Genomic DNA, 20,115 nt, shown 5'->3' with positions numbered 1-20,115 from the left:
TATGGATTTTTGTTTGTTTTTAAGCAGAATTAGACCCGGCTATTGGCACTCACCTGGGCCTGTCTTCTCACTTGGAAAGTAAAACTAATGTAAAGTGCTGTGGAAATTGGAGTTCTCTTTCCTCCTGTGCACATAGCTTAGCTTGGTGTGCATTTTTCTGTAAATGCATTAGCAGCCAGTGATCTTTCATTCCCAGTGGACTTGTGTCTTTTGTTTCCTTAAAGGTAATCCTTTCTGAAATGAGAAACCCACCATCCTTGGTGTAACGAACCGTTGCATCCCAGCGAGCACATCCTGGCAGGTTTCCTGCCAGGTTGCCTTGCGTGGTATATTGTGTGTTTAGTGTTAAATTCTTGTCATTGTCCTGAACTGAGTGCGATTCTTAAACCTGGGTGTCTTTGCCTCTGGTTCCTTTTATATGTAATGGTTAATGCTACTATTTTTAGAATGTTGTGCAAGGAGTAAATGGTTAGTCCTCCCTTTGTTGTCTCCATCTTCCACGTGAAGAGCACTGTACACAGTACTATGAGATAGAGCTGTTCCCATGATGTCCCAGCCCTCTTTTAGGCCCTAACTCTCCCAGCCGCCAGGCACCCCAGAGTTTACCATCAACCTAGGTCAACCTGTTGAGCAGCTGTGCTGTATTAGATACTCTTTCCCTAAAAGGTACATATTTAAATGACAACTTAATACTTGCTAGGCTCTTTTTAATATTTATTCATTTATTAGAGAACAAGCAGGGGAGAGAGGCAGAGAGAGAAGCAGGCTTCCCGCTCAGCAGGGATCCTGACATGGGGCTCGATCTCAGGACCCTGGGGTTGTGACCCGAGCCAAAGGCAGACGCTTTAACCAACTGAGCCACCCAGGCACCCCAGTACTGGCTAGATTCTTAGCAATGAGTATCTTTAGGCTTTCTGAGGATAACCCTTGGTCATGCAAACCTTCCTTTTTGCTCAGTTGAAGGACTCTTGTCTTTGGCATTAGCTCTTACTCCCCTGCAATGCTCACATCACCCTGCCCCAGATATATCCACCTCAGAATCTGTGACTGGATAAAGCAGGAATGAATTTCCTACTCTTATGCCACTCAGAGTTATTTCTAGGCTATTCACTTATGGAAGGAACCAAATGGTAAGTGTTGTTTCTCTGAGAGCATTTAAACCGCCATCCGGTCAGGTTCTAGAAGGCCTCTAGCTGATCATACCCACGTCCAACGATGCTGTTGGAAGACTGACCCTTGCTATGAGGTCTTAGTATAAGAAATCCCAGGGTTTTCAGTTCACTCCTGTGTTTACTGTGTTCTTATTTTAAGGTAACACATAATAATTACTTACATAATGGAATTTTTAAACCAGTAAGAGGTGAAAGGAGGAGAGGAAAACTAGCAAACATTTTTAGCATAGTGAGAGATTACTGAAGAAGAGACCTCAAGGGAAATAAAATTCTCCCAGGGAATCCAGATTTCAACATATAATCACATTTTTGGTGCTTTTACTAATCCAGCAGTTTTTCACTTAGAAACCCAGATTCTTAAGAATACAAATTCAGCCCTTTGTATTGCTTTGAATTGATTATGGACTTTGGTCTGTGGGATATTTTTTTAACCTGATGGACCTCTCTGTGGAATGTAAGGTTTTCAGATTATCTAAAATATGAATAGATGTTCTGGGCTTTGGGTAACCTTTAATAAGAAATGTGTATGTTTATTCACGCTTTTCTTTCCGTATCCAAAAATGTTTGACACCTGGTTAATATCTGTCACTGGCAATCTGTTTTTCATGTTGCATGGATAAAGTTGTGTTAATGCATTTTTCATCATGCTTTGCCCTTTTTGAAACCTCTTCGTCTTGATTACAGTCAAGAAAAAGCTTGGCTTCATTCCCCACCTACGTTGAAGGTAAGAGCTGAAAAGAAAGTAATTGAATATTGAGTCATGCATGAATCTCCTAGCATTTTGGGTATTTGAAGCACTGGGCTATAAGATCCTAGTGGGGAAGAAAGGCCACGAAGTCACTCACTCACAGTCTTAACAGCCTTAGAATCTTAGACTAAAAGAACAATAGTCGTGAGCCTGTCAGAGATCCTCCCCCGACCTTTGCTGATTCTGTCCATGAGGACCTGAGCTTGCAGGGAGGCTTTGGGCTGTTTCCACCTTAGAGACAGTCATAGGACATCTGAACTCAAGATTCCTTATCTCCGCTCCAGGACATCTCTTAACATCCGTCAAGGACGAGTGGGAATGAACTTTAAGGGAGACATTTTCGTCCTCTTAATTTAGGGCGGGGGAAAGACCTTACCAGTCATTCCCATCTCTTGCTTAGATGAGTTAAGCATAATAACATTTATCAAGCTTTTACTCTGTGCCAGATGCACACTTTCCATATAATAACTGATTGAATCCTCACCTCTGTTTTGTGAAGTGGGCTTACTACCCCCATGTTATGCAGGAGAGAACTGAGGCATTCTTACTCAAGGCGAGGTGGGTAACTTTCCCAAGATGGCGATTAGCGAGTATCAGAGCCAGGCTGTGAACTGGCAGTCTGATGCCACAGCTCTCCAGGTAAAGGGTATTCTGTGCAGGGCAGCCACGTATGGTTGTGCAGGTTATTCACTGTTCAAGGGCACCCAGTCAGGAGATCTAGTGGGGCCAGAACTTGGCCCACGCTAGGCACTCCAGCTTGAGCTCAGGCCATACAAATGGAGTGCCTATTCTTCACCCACACAAAGGCCCTCTTTAGCTAGAGGTGCCACTGATCCTCTGCCAGAGAGGATCACAGATGCTTTTTCGGGTAGGGTAGATTGTCATTTCCTTGAAAGAGGGTTTTCTGGAGATGAGAGAATACCCTGACACCACTTGGAGGCTCTGTCTGGCCCTTGGATCCTGTGCATGAACAGTCGGTGCATCCCCATCGCCTGAGAATGAATCACCAGGATTCGCACACCTCCCTGACCCCGCAGTCCTGAAGCTTAGGTCAGCCTCATAGGTTTGGTTCAGTTACTCAGGTCTCTTTCTTGAGTGACCTGTAAATTACTTGCACCATTTTTGCAAGACTCCAGAATTCCACGAGTACTCCTTGGGGAGTTCCCGAGAGTTTGGAAACTCCATTCTTCATAGTCGTTCCACCAGGCTCAGCATTCATGTGAGTCTGACAATGACATGTGTGTGCTTGTTCACCCACAGAGCAACGCAGAGACCTCCCTGAAAGGAAACACGTTCTAAGAGGCCAAAATGAAACCTGCGGTTCTTCGACTTAGGGCCATTATAATGTTAAATTTTTTAACTTTTAAAAAATACACCAAAATGAAGTTATGGACTTAAGGCTTTTTTTCCCCCCAGGTGTGATCTGGTGGCAGTGATGTTTGATTATGATTAGTTTCCCCGGAGGATAAATGGCATAAGATCGTAGCTCAAATGTATAGTGTATTCAGGTCCAATATTTCTGTCTCTCGGCTGGTTGACATTTATACAAATCATTTAAATATTATTTGGATTGCTCTTACACCTCTGTGCATGTCCACACTTACTACGGTTGAAGAGAGAAACTTTCAGGGGATAGAGCCAACTCAGAGATGAGTATACAATACTGGAAGTCCCATAGAGAAGTATGTTGTTAATTCTTATTTTTCTTTGAACATGCATTATTTTCACAAAATAAATGGAAGGTTTTTAAAAGTTACTATCCCAGACGAGATCTTTTTTCTCAATGCCTGGTTGGGCAAAAATGGTATGTTTAAATAACACTTAAACCCATCACAGGAATTTATGATAGGAGACTGATAATCTTTTACTTTTTACAAAGTGTAATGTGGGTGCAAACCTGTCCATGTATTATTTTGGCTAGAAGCACTTCCCTGCTCTACAACTAAACCTATCTGTTGGAAATACCCTGAATCCTTCTCACATCTAGGAAAGTTTCAGGACGGGAAGCATGTGACTGTCGAGAAGGTGAATAACTGGCCCATAGTGGAGGCAGGTTGGCTGCCTACCACTCACTGTCCAGAAGCCTTTCTCGGAAAGATCTAGAAAAAGGCAAATAACAGGTTTCCTTATTTATTTACTACACAGATGCTTTGTGAAGACCTTTCCTAAAACACTGTTAATTTCTTTGTTTCAACCACCGCCTTGCCTTTAGAGAAATGATCGGATTATTTTAAGATTGTACCCTGATAAGTAGCTTATCACGGGAAGCAGCTGGTTAAGCTCAAGATGAGCTCGATGTTGGGGGATAAAAATAAAAATCATTTCAGATTAGCTTTCCAAAAGGAAAAAGCAAATTGTTTCCATTTCCAATTATCTAATTTAAGAGCCTGAGGTTTGAACAGTAGGTTAAAATGTATATTTTAATCTCCCCAAATATGGCATTCAAGCCAAAGAAAATACATATGTTTTCATTGTAGAATTAAAAGCCTTTCTTGGTGCATGTGTTATAAAGTTATGTATTAGTCCTAGACATGTTTTAATTTCAAGTAGGGTTTACAGATGATTACAGTTAGAATCAGATGCCCCCATTTTAAATATTTTAAACCTAAGGTTTGATTTCAAAGGCCAGTCAGTGAGAACAGAAAATTCCTTGGAATTGATCTGTGTGTGGATGCCAGCCGGGAACATGAGAGCCTGTAAGTCCGCAAGGTCGGCAGCAGGAGACTCCGGCTTTGGGGTAATGTCATCTGCCTTGCAGAATTGGGGTCAGAGGTCATTATAGGAATCCAGACATTCTGAGGAAAATACCCCTTTTCTTGATTTATAAAGTTTGTTTTCCCCATTATGGCTACAATGGGAAGAGAGAGAGGTGGATGATGGCAGGTGAAGGAACTGTTACAATATGGGGTTTTCTAATAAAACAGCCTCGCTGCTCCCCTAGCCACATGTCTGGCACCCATTTATTTGATATCCACTGGGTGACGGACATGGATTGGACGTGAGTGCCAAAGAGGAACATGACATGGTTTTTGTCTCCCAAGAGCTCACAGTCTAACAGGAGAAACAACATCCCTTGTCCCTGATTGCATGTTTCATATTTAAATAAACAATCACTTCTCACAGTAAACGGCCTGGGTGACGTGGATTAGGAGGAAATTGTTCCTTCCCTTTGAAAACAAGGGGTGAGTGAAGGCAGACGCGGGGAGACGCCTCAGACTTGGCAGGGTGTCCGGCAGGGGGAGGGGAAGGAGCTGCACGGTCGGGGGGCTCTGTTAGGGGCACACCCCAGGGTGGCTTCACTCACCGCCGCGGCTCTGTGTATTACAGTTCCTGGACCCTGTGACCCTGAGGACTTGATCGATGGGATCATTTTTGCTGCCAATTACCTTGGTTCCACCCAGCTGCTGTCGGACAAAACCCCCTCCAAAAACGTGCGCATGATGCAGGCCCAGGAAGCCGTGAGCAGGATCAAGGTGAGGGGCTGCAAGGGGTGGATGCAGGGGCCCGAGCCGTCCACACTGGTCTCCCCATACCTCATGCATCTAGTGCCGAGTTTAGGGGAGCGTGGATCGGGACTGTGCACCTGCCAACAGTTCTAAACAGAAAAAAAGTGTGCCAGAGTCCTTATGTATCAGTACTGTATGTTTGGGGTGTTCCTAATGGCCAGTGTTGAGAAAAAGCACATATGAACATAAGCTTTGGAAAGCTGATATGATGAGGAAGGATGTCATTTCGAGCATTACATCTCCAGTGTGAGAGCTTTATCCCTGTATTTCCGCGGACATAGTGATCAGTGACTTGAACCCTCGCAGGACCGCGTGGGTGAGGCTCGGTCTTGTGCTTTTGAACCAGCTGATCCTGCTCAAGCTAGATTGAACTGGTTTGCTTCAGGCACCACAAACCACTGGATCAAATCTAACCAGAATGAGTCAGTGCCAGGCTACCACAGTTCAAACTAGTTTGAGCCAGTCCTAACCTGTTGGAATCTGTTTTATCGTGATTTTTCTTTTTAAAGATTTTATTTATTTATTTGAGAGAGAGAATGAAATAGAGCATGAGACGGGGTAGGGTCAGAGGGAGAAGCAGACTCTCCACTGAGCAGGGAGCCCGATGTGGGACTCGATCCTGGGACTCCAGGATCATGACCTGAGCCAAAGGCAGTCGCTTAACCAACTGAGCCATCCAGGCGCCCCTGTTTTATCGTGATTTAAAAAGGAGCAAGCCTGTTTGATCCAAGAATTGCTTTCATCTGGTTTAAACCATTCACTGCTAGCTTGAGCCAGCCAGAGCTAGCTTGACCCCATGGAAATGCAGAGCTCTAGAATCTCCACCACAATGCCAGGACCACCTGGAATCCTGGACGGACGCAGGGCTCCAGGGACACATCCCCTGCCATTAAAATGCCACCAGCACTTGGAACCACTGGGCAGCCAGGCTGGGGCCACAGCACCACCGAAAAACCCAGAACCAGGTATTTCAGGCAAGTTGGAACAGGTTAGGACTCACCAGACTTGGTTGTATCCAGCTTCAGCTGGTCAAAATCACATTCGTCCTCAGGGAGCCATTCCCTTTTCCCTATGGTCTTGTGTACACATTCCCTGGTCCCCTCCTGGTGTTTGCGTGGTCGTGTGCAAAGAGGAAGAAGCACGAGTGCAAGGCAGTAACTTAGGGTCCTCATCCGGGAAAAAGTATTTCTTAAGCACCTAAGTGTGCAAGGCTGTTCACGGTCTCGGGAGGGAGGGGAAATAGATCCTTCCCCTCTGCTCCGCAGCACCAGCAGAAATGCATCAAGGCAGCGAATGTGCAGGGTGGACCCGAGCAGGAGGGAAGGGGGTAAGATGGTGGGTGCCCAGGAGTGCGGGGGGCCCCCCGCGGGCAGACTGACGGGACCAGGGAGCAAAGAGGCACAGAGGTCGTGTAGCTCAGAGGCGGTGTTTCTCGCCCTTTTGCCCATGCTGACCCCCGTGTTATTCACGTGCTGGGAATGGAAGCAAGAGGCCCTCACTGTGATGACCGAGCCCCCTGCTGCCCGCTCGTGGTGCAGGTCCCCGGGGTGCTGTTGGAGTGTCCCCGGTCCCCTGTCATTGCGTCCTCAACGAACTGCCGTCCGTGGCTTCCAGGGCCATGAGTCGCTGGCTCCTGGAAGAGGCACTTCTCTCCTGAATTCAGCACCAGTTCTCCCCCGACTTATTCCGTAGTACAGCAAGGCCTCGCTGCAGCGTCCGATGCTGCTCCCGCTGCGGGCGTTTTGGGAACGAGGATGTCTAAACCAGAGAGCAGCTCACAGCTGCACAACAGGCCAATGTCACGATTGCTCACGGGGGCCCGCCCGCTTCTTCGGGTTTTCCAGGACCCACTCCACCACTTCGTCCAGAATCTGTGAACCTTATCTGTGCCTCAGAGACCCTCCCACCACAGGGCCCACTGCTGCGGAGGCTGTGTCTTCTCCCAAAATTAGCCTCCGCCAGCATGACTGACAGTGGGAAGGTCCACTTCTCTCGAGGGAAGCCCCACCCCTACCCACAGAGATGTGTGGCTCCCAGCAGGACGACCCCATGCTACCGTATCAAACTGACCTTCGTACCTTCTGGGTCTTTCAGACTTGTTAATGTTACCAGTGGAACATCAGGTTCCCGTTGAGCTGCCCATCCAGTCTTGGCCTAATTCCTTCTAACGGTCTCCCCTTATCCTAAAGAGGTGGCATGAATACCTCTAGATCTCCCCAAAGTCTTCCTGAATTGAGGATGTCCCAGGTGCAGCATTCAAAACAACACACAGATCTGTATGAGAGAGCAAGTTACTTTTCAGGCACTGTACTTTTCAGGCGAATAACTTTTAAAAACAAAGTCTGTAGGGACGTAATTCTGACTCCTGATGTCCCACAGTTACCAAACAGAGCATGTTAGGATTTTGTTAAATTAATATTTGTTTAGCAGAGCCCCGTGGTGCCCGGTAGTTGAGCCAAAGAGCACAAGGGAAATGGAAATAGAAACGTTTATTACTCACAGGTCCTCAGGAAGGAGCCAGCATGCCTCAAGGGGGCCACAGGCTGGGGGTCAAGGCCAAGTGAGTGCAGGCAGAAGGTGAGACAGAACCTGGGGCACCTGCCTTTATGAGGGTCTGTGAGTGGAATACTTTGCGGTTCCTGGGTTTGAATTGGCCAGTTCATACCAAAAAGAGCAAGGTTTTGGTAAGCTCCACGGGGGTGTTATCTAAGGGGAGCACAAGGGGAAGGCCCTAGAGATGAGGCGGACTGTTTATTACAAGGGCTGTCGGGAATTTATATCAAGAGCTGACATTTGCCTGTGACTCAGTGGGGTGTTATCCAGGGCATGCACTTGCCTGAGGGGCTAGTGTCCGTGTAAGGTCGCTGCAGGCCGCTGGACCAAACAAAATGGATGCCGAGGCAGCAACACCAGGAAGCAGCTTCACCTCTGGACACAGGCTTATGGTGCTGCTCACTTCCCCAGCATCAGCAGGAGTGCAAGGACCTGGCATGCCTCACTCAGTGGTTTTCTGACAGATGGGGACCACCACCTCCAGAAGGGGCTTTAGGAAACAGGTCGGGGGCACTTTGGGGTGCCACAGTGTCTGGAGGGCATTTTTACTAGCAGTAGTGGGCCAGAACCAGAAATGCTTGATACCCTGTAATGTCCAGGCTGGGGCACAGGATGCAGATTTAACTCCCACAGAAGGCCAGAGCACCCCTCTGCCCCTGTCAGGAAACATTGCCGGAGCCCATTCAGGTGATTCCCCCAGCACAAAGCAGCAGTCCGCCCCCAAAGGAGCTCCAAAGCCCTCCGAGGCTTTGAGATGAGCTCTCCGAGCTTCTGTCCATCAAGGTTTCAAATGTGTTCAGGTCCGGGTTTCATTCTGGGCACCTTGTGGTAGCCCTTGACTCCCACGGATAGTTTGTCTTTCCACTGCTCTGTGACATGTATCCGGTACCGTGTGACCCTGAGGAAGGGATCAGGCACATCCCTGGAACAGAAAGCCATGCTCGGGGTAGGCTCCGCCACCCAGCACCAGACCCACCCAGGACCAAGTGTGCTGTGAATTACAGCTTCTCAGTTCCACAGTGAGGTCTGAGAGCACGCTTTTCCCTTCCTAAAGCCCAGCTTCCCTGATGGGAAACCAGAAAGTTTACTTTGAAGCTTCAGAGGATGGGGATCCACAGTTGATCTGAACAAAAAAGTTAGATGGTGTTGTTGATCAGAACAAGCAAGATGAGGCTGTCTGATTAATCCATTTTAGACCTGCACAGAGCAGAGTAGGCATCTGGAAAACATATATTTATTTTTACAGCAAATTATGGTAGTGTGAGGAATTCATTATGGAGTGGTAAAGTTAAACAGGTTGCATTTCATTTGTAAGTATCATTTTGCAACGTGCTCCTGTGCATCTGAAGGAACTGCTGCCTGTCATCAAATATTTCCTGCCTCCTGTTCATTTTCCATCCATTTAAAGGCCTGTCAGATTGCTTGACTTTACACACAGCCTGACGCTTTTTCAAACTCTAGGTGGAGACTGTGCTCAGACCCACGGTTTATTTTCTGCACCCCCTAGAAAGTCAGTGTCGGGATGTGCACCGACATTTCAGCTCCTGCAGAGGGTGCCAGGGGGGCTGGAGCATGTATCCCGATCGTTCAGGACGGTCTCCCCGGCGCATGCGCTATGGTGCCCGCACGTGCCTGGGAGACCCCTTTCTCTAACGGAGGTGGTGCCACGCTTTTTTCCTAAAGAGAGGCTGACCTTTCAGAAATGAGTTCTTCTAGGCCACCTCTCTAAAAATGCAGAGAGGAAGGAAGCAACCGATTTTACAGTGTCTGTCCAGGAGGGGAGGGAAGAAGAAAAGCTTGTTGGATTGATTTGGAAATCCGTTCAGCATTATCCTCAGCCCAAAGTGATTAGTAATTTCCGCCTTGGTACTCTCGTCTGAACAAAGAAGGGTGTTCTCCTGTTTCTGATTCCTCCTTCTTCCCCAGTTCCCCGCGGGGGTCCCCGTCTTACCCTTCTTTCTTACCTCTGCCTACATGGTTGGTTTGACCCTGTGGATGCGGCTGAGCCCTTCCCCAACCTGGAGTCCCGTGTAGACATAGCCGTTTGCGATGCTTTTATCTCTGAGCAAAAACCAAACCTGAAGCTTGGCTTTCAAAACCGTCTTTAATTTCTCTTTCCTTGGTCGATTGGGGTGCTTATTGGATTTACACTTGGAGTTTGAAGAATTAATATTTTCTTAATTTAAAAGATTTATGGATTTATTTGCCAAATGGGGAGAGAATTTGGAGTTGTGGTTTGGCCATAAATTTTCTACTTAATATGAAAAGAAAACAAAGGGATTTGGTTCTGAAAGCAAAGTGTTTCTCTGCAGACCCTTATGGTAGGCATCTCAGGAAATTAAAAAAACCACCCAAGACCCAGTCCTTGACCTTGAGAAAGGTGCAGCCTGGAAGGGAGCCAAGAAGGGTGTTTAAGTAACAATAACAAAAGGCAGGCTGAGGAATCTGAAGTTAAAAGTTTTTTCCATCTATAAAAATATAAATAAGGTGGATCTAAATGCAGTAACAGAATTAGAAGACATCTGCCATTTTTCTTAAGTTTTTTTTTTTTCATCTTTGGACCCTCCCTATTGTACCCTTCCTGCCTTTGTTGTTCATCATTTTTGAGAAGAAATAATATCCTTTTAGGAAGCCCCCATCCAACTAAGGAATGCATTCAAGAGGTGGTTCTCAAAATGGGACCTTCCTAGGGAAGGGAACTTCCTAGAAATGCAGATTCTCAGGCCCACCACCAGGGAACTTCCTAGAAATGCAGATTCTCAGGCCCACCCCAGTCAGAAACTCATGGCGGGGTAAGGGCCGAGGAATCTGTGTTTTCATAAGCCCTCCAGGAGGTTCTCATGTGCACTACAATTTGGGGAAGGGTGGACCATCCCAGGCTTATGAGGTATCTTCTCTCCAACTGCCCTGGGGCATTCCAGTCAAGCTGAGTGCTTCCCACTGACAAGGTTCTGTTGGCGCATTAGCTCAAGAAACACTGCAAAATATCGCTCTTTTTTGGATGTTTGCCATATATGTTTTCCTATTAAAGATTTTGAGAAGTCTGTACTAAGGAGATCTAATTCACTTGGTTTAACCAGAAACCCCCATCATTATGTGAACACGGAGTACATTATCACTGTGGGATACCTCCGAGAGTCTTAATGGTAAGATTCTCAGGAGCACGTTTTGAGAGGAACTTCTGCCCAACCTGATGGCAGGATCTACAGCCCCGTAGGTAGACGCACCCCACTCCACCTGCAGCGTGGGAACCATGCCTTAACCCTACCTAGAGAACCAAACCTGAAGCCAGGGCAGCTAGACCCCTTGTCTTCCTTTCTCTCCACTACATCCCCAGGCTCCATTCCACCCTCACGCCCGCTGCATTTTCTGCTCTTCGGCCAGAAGACGGGCTCACCCGCTGAGCCCCAACTGAGCCACGGAAACTGCTTCGTGTCCACGCAGAGTGTGGCTTATGTGTCTCCATTCCTCCCACATTTGTGAAGCTCATGTGAGGAGCTCACAAATGCTGTTGGATGTTTTTCGGTCTATGCATTTGTGTAAGGAGCATTCATTATCAGACATTCTCATATTTGTCTTTACTAGCTTGTCCCAAAAGATCAGATTTTTCTCTTTTATGGAGAGGTTTTCTTGAAAATGTCAAAAATCAGGACTTAATTGTAAAATTAAAATCTCTATCATTGAACCTTGGCGTAAGCCACATGATTTTCCATCTGACTCGGAGAAGTCTGTGATTAGTAAAGAGGATATGAACACTTACAGCAGGTTCTTCATGTAAACTCATGTGAACTTCATGAACTCATTTACTCCTCAAAATGGAGGGGGTGGGGAATCCTGTGAGGCAGGCATTACTAACCCTATTTACAGACAAACTGAGAAGTTTATAGAAGAGAAACTTGCCTAAGTTGCACAACTGCTGGTCTGGGGTGAGACTTCCGGGTTTGAATCTCTATTCTGCCTCTTAACAGCTGTATGACCTTGAGCAAGTTAATTAGTCTCTCTGTGCCTCAGTTTCCACTTCTGCAAGAGGAGAATACTGTAGTGCCTACCTCACAGGGTTTCTGTAAGCTTTCGAATTGCTCTACACGTGAACAACTTAGAAGGATGCTGGCTCAGAGCAAGGGCTCAGTAAATGTCAGCTGGGGAAGGGAAAGCTAGAATCGTCAAGAAGTTCCCTCGCATGACTAACCTAGAGAGGATTAACAGTAAAGGCTCAGTACACGTTGCAGAGTGAGTGGGTGGACAACAGTGCCACAGTCTGTGTCCTTCGCACCGCAGCTTCCTGGGGGGCAAGCCCCAATCAATCCCACGAAACACGAGGACTTAATTGGATGGTGTCATTCCTTGCTTTATGACCCATGCTGGCTTACGTTTCTCCTGGGCTTGTCTGCTACCACAATTTCTCATTCCGGATCCGACCCCCTACCAATGTCATGTGTAAATTTTAAATTATAATTTGTTTCAGGGCACCTGAATATCCTGTGTGGTTGAAAAGATGGTAGTACTTTGCGTAAAATACTTTTAACTCCATAAAAATTACTTCAGAATGCCCTTCATGAAACTCAGTTTGTCTTTTGAATTCTTTCCTCATCACCCATTCCAGTAAAAAAAGAGAATTTGGTCATTCCTTTGTAGTGGCCTTATTTTCCTTTGAGAGGACCCTTTCAGATCCCTGTTCCTTAGAGTGAAGAATTTTGACCAATAGCTGGTAGGTTTTGGTATCAAAAATAGTAGAAATTCTTACATTCCTGGCAGGGGATTTCAGGGGAGGTGGTAGAAAACACACACACACACACAGTAGGATCTTACAGCAGTCATTTATCGTGAGGATTAGAGCTGATGCAGATGAGAACACCCCCCGCAGGACTCTTGGATTCCACATAGGAATCTGCGTGGTATGGTGGAGCATCGGCATGGAGCCACTCTTCAGACGCAGACACATTTCCACCATCACACGCAGCAGTTAGGATACCCCTTGCACTTGCTGCCTCCTGACCCTTCCAGAGCAGACTGTTCACCATGGATTCATGACCACCAGGAAGAGCTCTGGGGTGGCTGTGTGGGGACAGGGCTGCCCTAGTTTCCTGGCTATACCAGAGATTAAGTACGTGGTGTTTGGATCGCTGACTCATCCAGTTTCTCCACAGTGAGGTAGAACAGACAACACATTTGACTTATTAATGAAATAGAGGTGTGCTGCTGGGAGCAAAAGGGCTTTTCCACAGGTGAGTACCAAGGAGTGTGAGAGAGCAGATGATCTTCCACCCACCCCCATCACTACAACAGTGTTCGTGGTTTGGCCATTGACTCACCATTAGTCGTACAAGATCTGTGTGTGTCTAGCAAGCCTTACCGTAAGCCAAGAAATTGTATTCTGACTTACGTAAATTATAATCCTGTAACAACAAACACAAATGTCGTGTTCATGATGCACCAGGCACTGTTCTAAGAGCTTTGCATATATTTATTTTATCCTGAGAAGAGCCCTGTGTTTATCCTCATTTTACAGATGAGGAAACTGAGGCACTGAGACAGGTAGCAGCTTGCGCCAAGTCACACAATTAGTGGGTGACAGAGCCAGGATTCAGTTTTAGACAATTGGCTGCAGTCTCTCTTTTTTTTAATCAACTATGTTAGCTGCTTATGAGCAAAGAGGGGAATATTACATCTGTTTCTAATTAGGAATAGGCCATATTAACATTACACAGATTTAAAGCAAGAATTACTAAAGATGAAGAAAAATAAAAAGATCAATTCAACAGGGAGACATAAGCACCTTAAGTACATATGTACCTTATACCATAGATAAAAAATAGATAAAGCAAAGATTGGCACAGCCAAAAGGAGATACAGACAAATCCACAGTAACCGTTGGAGATTTTAACACACCCCTCTTAGTAAATTTTAGAACAAGCAGACAAAAAAATCAAGTACATAGAAGATTTGAATAGTACCCTTAACCAACATAATTGACCTCGTTGACAATTGATAGAACACTGTTCCCAACAACTGAAGAAAGCATCTTTTGAAGTCCACCAGACATTCACCACAGTCCGTCATGTTCTGAGCCATAGGGCTAAGACTTAGCACAGTTCACAAGGTTTGGAATCAGGGTATGTTCTCTGACCACAGTGGAATTAATTCAGAAATCAGTAACAAAAAGATAACTGGAAAATCCCCCAATGTAATAAAATTAACACAATTCTAAATAATCCAAAGTTGAAAGGAAAAATCACCGGAAATTAGACATTTTGAAGCGATAATTGTGACATATCGAAATTTGTGGGATACAGCTAATGCGGTACTTGGAGGGAGATTCACAGCTTTAAATAAATATATCAGGGGAAAAAAGTTTAAAAATCTGTAATTTAAATTTTCATCTCAGGAAGCTAGAAAAAAAAAATCAAATTTAACCCAAAGAAAGTAGAAGGAAATTAAGATGTAGATGGAAATCAATGAAATAGCAAACAGGCATACAAGAAAATCAACAGAACCAACTTGGTTTTTTGAAAGCATCCATTGCTGTTAACATTTCCTTCTTCCTATGGCCCCTGCCACCTACTGAATTTTGAGTTAGGAAATTGTAGAGTAGGATTTTTTTAAAGTCTGTCCTCCTCACGCAGAAATGCTCTATGCCACTCTTGATATTAGTTTGTCGATGCCCTTTCGACTTTGAAAATTCTTTTCTAACTGTTCTCCTGTCTCTGTTTGTTCCATGCTAAGCAGATGGCCCAGAAATTAGCCAAAAGCAGAAAGAAGGTGCAGTACAAACAACTTCATCAGCTTGGTGTTATGCCTGTTCTTTTCGTTTATTTATGTTTTGCCTTTTTATTATTTTGTGTTTTTGTTTTCTGCATCCAGCAAGTTTTTGTTCAGATTTCTTTTTGAACCGCCCCATTAGCCAACGTTTCTCAAAACTTAGTTGCCTAAAGTGGCTGTTTTCTGTTGCTCATTAGTCATTTCACATCAGAGAAACAACAGGGTGCAGATTGGAGATGCTAAATGAATCCTGCGGTAGCGTGAAAGTTCCCACCATTGAGGAGCATTAATGTGGCAGGGACTTCGGTCTGTTCAATTACAGTCATGTTTGACTTGTGGATTTTGTCAGATTGCTGGATGCAAAAAAGAAAACTCACTAATAACCACCCTGAGCGGAGTTAAACCCTAAATGAACCAGACGGAGGCGCTTTTTTGGTTATGGAGCTTCTAGGTGCTTATGGCTGCCCATGGGGTGTTGAGGCATTTGGGGTTCCTTCTTAATGGGATGGCTTCAGGAGTGGGGACTGCTTCTGTGTTGCTGTGGTGGTGTATGAACATGAAGACCCTCTTACCAGAACCGCATCCAAATGACGTCGTTTGCACCTGCTACAAACGTCGTCCCCCATCACTTGGCCACGGGCAGACTCTAAGTGACTTTTCCACGGTCTTGGGTTATGGGTCAGTTGCCCTTATTCTTCAGCCTGTTGGGCTCCAAAAGCCTTGCTGAAAGGGCATTCATGATCATTGCTCGGAGAGTCAAATCAGCAGTGAGTTACTGCTTCCGTAGAGGGAGACGCAGAGGGGATGTGGCATTTTTCCCTGTGAGCTGGCAATGCTGACGTTCGTCCGTGAGTCCATCCTCTGTGGTCCCTTCAGCTCTGACCGTCTAAATCTGGAGTCCGCGCTGCCGTTCTGGTGACTGTGTCTCAGTACCTGTGTGTGTGAGCTACCCCTGCTCTGTACTTGAGTCGGGGTAAGGCGTTAAGCTTTCCCTTGCTGTGCATTTTTCTTCTCAGGCTCCTGAAGGTGAATCTCAGCCAATGACCGAGGTGGATCTCTTCATTTCTACCCAGAGAATCAAAGTACTGAACGCCGACACACAGGTATGCTGGCCTGCCCCCTGTCCCAGGGGTGACGTGCCCAGCCCAGCATGGCAGCTCGGAGTCCGTGCCCGTGTCCCGAGAGCCGCTGTTCTCAGCCGCCGGCTTCCAAACATGCTGGGAGATTACGTCTGCCGTGCCTGCTGCGGGGGGCGGGGGGGCGGGGGGGGGGGGGCTGCTCTTGGGACCGTTCCCTTAAAGATCAAAGGAACAAACACACCGTGGATGTTGTTTGCTAATAATCTCGTACGTCTTTATGAGGACATTCATTAACTTGAACAGATTAGCCTTTTGAGAAATTGTGTTTAAAATCACACAGATACAGCCATCACCCACGCATCGTTTTACCTTATTCTTTTAACTTCTCCGCCAGAGATTCTACTGGTTATAAAGTGACTGAAATTTTTTCCCCATGTGCCACAGACACTTCCTGCTCTGGCTTATTATCAGCCGAGCGACCTGCCCCCAGGCCTGAGTGGGTGCGTGTAAGGCTGCCCACGGTCCACGTGTGGACCGCACGTGACCGGGCGGTGGGGTGGCAGGCTCTCTCATGGGCCGTCAGATGCTGCACGGGACTTAGCATCCTCTCCCTTGCGCCCTCCAGGAGACGATGATGGACCACCCTCTGAGGACCATCTCCTATATAGCAGACATCGGGAACATCGTCGTGCTGATGGCCCGCAGGCGGATGCCCCGCTCCAACTCCCAGGAGAACGTGGAAGCCTCCCACCCATCCCAGGATGGAAAAAGGCAGTACAAGATGATCTGCCACGTCTTTGAGTCTGAGGATGTAAGGGTGCCTCCCCTGATGTCCCTCCGGGTGACCTGGGCTGCCCCTGGGTGGGCCAGATTCTCTCTTTCTCCGAACCTGAATCGGTCTCATTAATCATACATGAAACAAGTATTTAGTGAGCACCTACTATGTGCCAAGCACTCTTTTAGGGCTATAAGGCTGAATAAACAGCCGAAGTATTCATCATGAGGCTTATAGGGAGACAGAAAATAAAATAGGTAAATATACTTAATATAAAACTAGATAGGAGTTTTATAAGGAAAAATAACACTGGGATAGGAGCTATGTCAGGTGAGGTAATCAACAAAGCCTTCTCTGAGGAGGTGATATTTAAGGAGAGACCTGTATCAACTGAGAGAGGGGAAAGAGCAAGTGCAAAGGCCCTGAGGCAGGGACCTGCTGGTGTAGTTTGAGGACAGCTTAGTATGAGAGACAAGTAGAAGGAATGTGGTCAAATGGTCAGACCAATGGGGGCCCCAGGAACATCTCACCTGGGCATGAGGGCATTTGGGGAGGACAGTTCTTGGTTGTGTAGGATTGCCCTCCAGACCACAGGAAAGTGAGGATTCCTGCTCCTACCCCCCCGGGGGCAGGAGTATCACCTGCTGGACCAGCACCAGCTGCTGCTCCTGTCACAAAGTCCGTGATCCCCAACTCCCATCTTTCCAGGTGATGTGGTCAACAGAGAAAATTCATTTACAACAGAGGCAGGGCCCCTTCTTCTGTTTGGCTTCTTACCCCTGTCGTCCCTGGAACTGCTGGAGAGGTGTCCAGGCTTCAAGCTACATTAGCACTGAGTTTCTCCTAAAGCTTGTCAGGCCTTAGAAGCTCCCTTGAGGGCCAGGGCCACAGCCCCAGGAAGGTCTGAAACCACAGAGCTTCCACCACCACCACCCCCACCCCACCCCCGTCCCCCGCCGCCAGGAGGGCCGTGTGGGTGCCACCGACTGTGATTTTTCCCCTGCCACTGCGGAGTAAGCTCTGTTTCTCATATTGAGCAGAAGCCCTTTGCTCCGTAAAGAAAAATTGCCTGTGGTCGCCTTGGCTCCTTCCAGGAGGCCATTTTTCTCCAGGAGAGCGTTCATCTAGCTGCAGTAAATTGCCTTCCTGCAAGAAGTCAAGAGGCAGAGGCAAGCTGCTCTTCCCCGGGGACTCAGAGCTGTTACAGCTGCGGCCGCGGGGCCTGGGAGATGCTCACACTTTTTGCCCTTTTACTGGTCTGCTTCTCTAGAACACAGGCCCCCGGAGACAAGATCACGGAGAGGGCGGAGAGCTTGAAGTGCCTCCCCCAGCCATTCTCCCTGCTCTTCCTTTAAAGCCTCAGGCCAAGCACGCAGACTGGGAGCGAATGAATTTTGAAGTTTCTCAAGGTTTCGAAAGTTGAATTTAGAAACTTAGGGCTCATGTGTCCTCCAGGCTGGTGGAAAGGTGGAGTTAGCCCTGCTCCCCAGGCATGCGGATGCCTACGGCCCTCTGCCGCCTCCGCCTGGCTTGCAGCGTCCAAGGAGGGGTTGTGTTTCCTCAGAGTTCTGGACCGAAGGGAAGGATGGGCAAGCAAGAGTTAGGACAGGAGCGGGCCTGGGGATCTTACCCGTTTGCTTCCGATGCAAGCATCGAGAAAGAGCGTTGGCTCCAGAGCTGGGAGAGCTGGTGTGAAATGACAGTGCCCCCCTCCCTGGGCCGCCGCGTGACCCCACAGCAACAGCCTGTGCGCTTGCCCCGCGCATCCGCCCGCGACGCGTAGCTTGCGAGCCGACCGTGCTCCCGGCGCGCGTGCCCCCCCCCCCACCATGCTCCCGGCTCGCCGCCCCCCTCCGTGCTCCCGGCGGGCCCCACCCACCGTGCTCCCAGCGCGCGCCGCTCATGCCCCTCCCCTCTTACTCAGGTCGCAGGGCGGTGCGTCCTTGTTGTGGCTCCTGGAGTTGAGAAAAGTTCAGCACAGCCACGGAGCAGTTCTGATTTCACCGTCCCTTAGGGGCGTTTAGCCAAACTCCGTGCAGGCGAGGAAAGGAAGAGGAGGTTAGAATTGCGTGTGTGTGTGTGTGTTTATAACATTGCTCTGGAGATTTTCGTTGTTTTTCTACGGAGAGGCAGTCCCACGTGGTGGGTGCGAGGGTGGGCTTTGGAATCCATCTGCCAGGAGTCAGCCCCCGCGTCACCCCCTTCCCAGGGAGTGAACACCTTAACTGTCATCCTCTGTTTCCTGCCTGTGCAGTGGGGACGATATAACAGACCTACCATTCCGCAGTCTAAAGAGCTCTGAGAGGGGTGTCTGCGTGGCTCGGTGGGGTAAGCGTCCGACTCTTGATTTCGCCGCAAGTCGTGATCTCGGGGTTGTGGGATCGAGCCCTGCATTGGGCTCTGCGCTCAGCGTGGAGTCTGCTTGAGATTCTCTCTCTCCGCCGCCTCCTGCCTCTCCCCACTCATGCGCGCGCGCTCTCTCTAAAATAAATAAATCTTAGGGAGGGCGCCTGAGTGGGTCAGTCGTTGAGCGTGTGCCTTCGGCTCGGGTCGTGGTCCCAGGGTCCTGGGATCGAGTCCTGCATCGGGCTCCCTGCTCGGCGGGAAGCCTGCTTCTCCTTCTTCCACTCCCCCTGCTTGTGTTCCTGCTCTCGCTATCTCTCTCTCTGTCAAATAAATAAAAATCTTTTAAATAAATAAATCTATGTATCTATGTATCTATCTATCTATCTATCATCTATCTATCTATCTATCTATCTATCTATCTATCTATCTATCTATCTATCTATCTTGGGGGGGTTAAAAAAAGAGCTCTGAGAAGCAAAAGGGATTTTTGTAGTCAGTCAGCTGATAAACCTGCCTGAACTGCCATGAGACAATTTATAGGATTTGTCCAGCTTACCATGAATCTTACACATTTTGCTGCAGGAATATTACTGATTGTTTATAGGGCACTTCCCCAGGTTCTAGTGGGGTTTTTAGGCAGTGTATGATAGATGCAGCTTTTACCTCTGTAATACACAGAAATTTCTAGATTCTGAAACATGGCCTCAAGAGCTTAGGATGAGGGCCTGTGGCTCCGTCCTGCTTCTGTTAGTCGTAGGCTTGTTGTCCAGATTGCTGCAGCGGTCCTCGGATAGCTTTTAATGCACCACGGACACGTGAGAAGTGCCCAGTGGCTGCTGGCTGGCCGAACCCATAGCCTGGATGACTTAATGCAGGAAGACGCTGTCAAAGCCCAGTGCCGGAGAAGGAACCACGGAAGCAGCATTCCTGTCCTGTGAGCTGTGTGACCTTGAGCAGGTTCCTTCACGTCTCTGGGCCTCAGTCTCCTCACCTGGAAAATGTGGGGCTGGACTCAAGCAGGGGTCCCAAGGGGGCCCAAACCCCCTTTGTACAACAGATGTGATGCCCCGTTACTGTCCTGAGATAAAATTCATAGATAATATAATCTCCCGTTTTGAAAATTTGTTCACAAGCGGAAGTATTGCCATAAATGTAACACAGAGAAAAAAATAAAAGG

At 47.6% G+C, this 20,115-nt stretch overlaps 1 protein-coding gene across 1 annotated transcript in view; it reads left to right on the top strand.

The window, feature by feature from the left end:
• Positions 1–20,115, top strand: part of APBA1 (amyloid beta precursor protein binding family A member 1) — a 76,008-nt gene that overhangs the window by 34,717 nt on the left and 21,176 nt on the right. Inside the window, exons 3-7 of the mRNA XM_021694416.1 lie at positions 1,857–1,896; positions 5,248–5,393; positions 14,706–14,738; positions 15,755–15,841; positions 16,443–16,628. Of these exons, the coding sequence (XP_021550091.1) occupies positions 1,857–1,896; positions 5,248–5,393; positions 14,706–14,738; positions 15,755–15,841; positions 16,443–16,628 (492 nt within the window). The remainder of the gene's footprint in view (positions 1–1,856; positions 1,897–5,247; positions 5,394–14,705; positions 14,739–15,754; positions 15,842–16,442; positions 16,629–20,115) is intronic.

The sequence above is a fragment of the Neomonachus schauinslandi genome, chromosome 13, assembly GCF_002201575.2.
Source record: "Neomonachus schauinslandi chromosome 13, ASM220157v2, whole genome shotgun sequence".
Classification (NCBI taxonomy): domain Eukaryota; kingdom Metazoa; phylum Chordata; class Mammalia; order Carnivora; family Phocidae; genus Neomonachus; species Neomonachus schauinslandi.
This window is presented reverse-complemented; position numbering and strand designations above follow the sequence as displayed.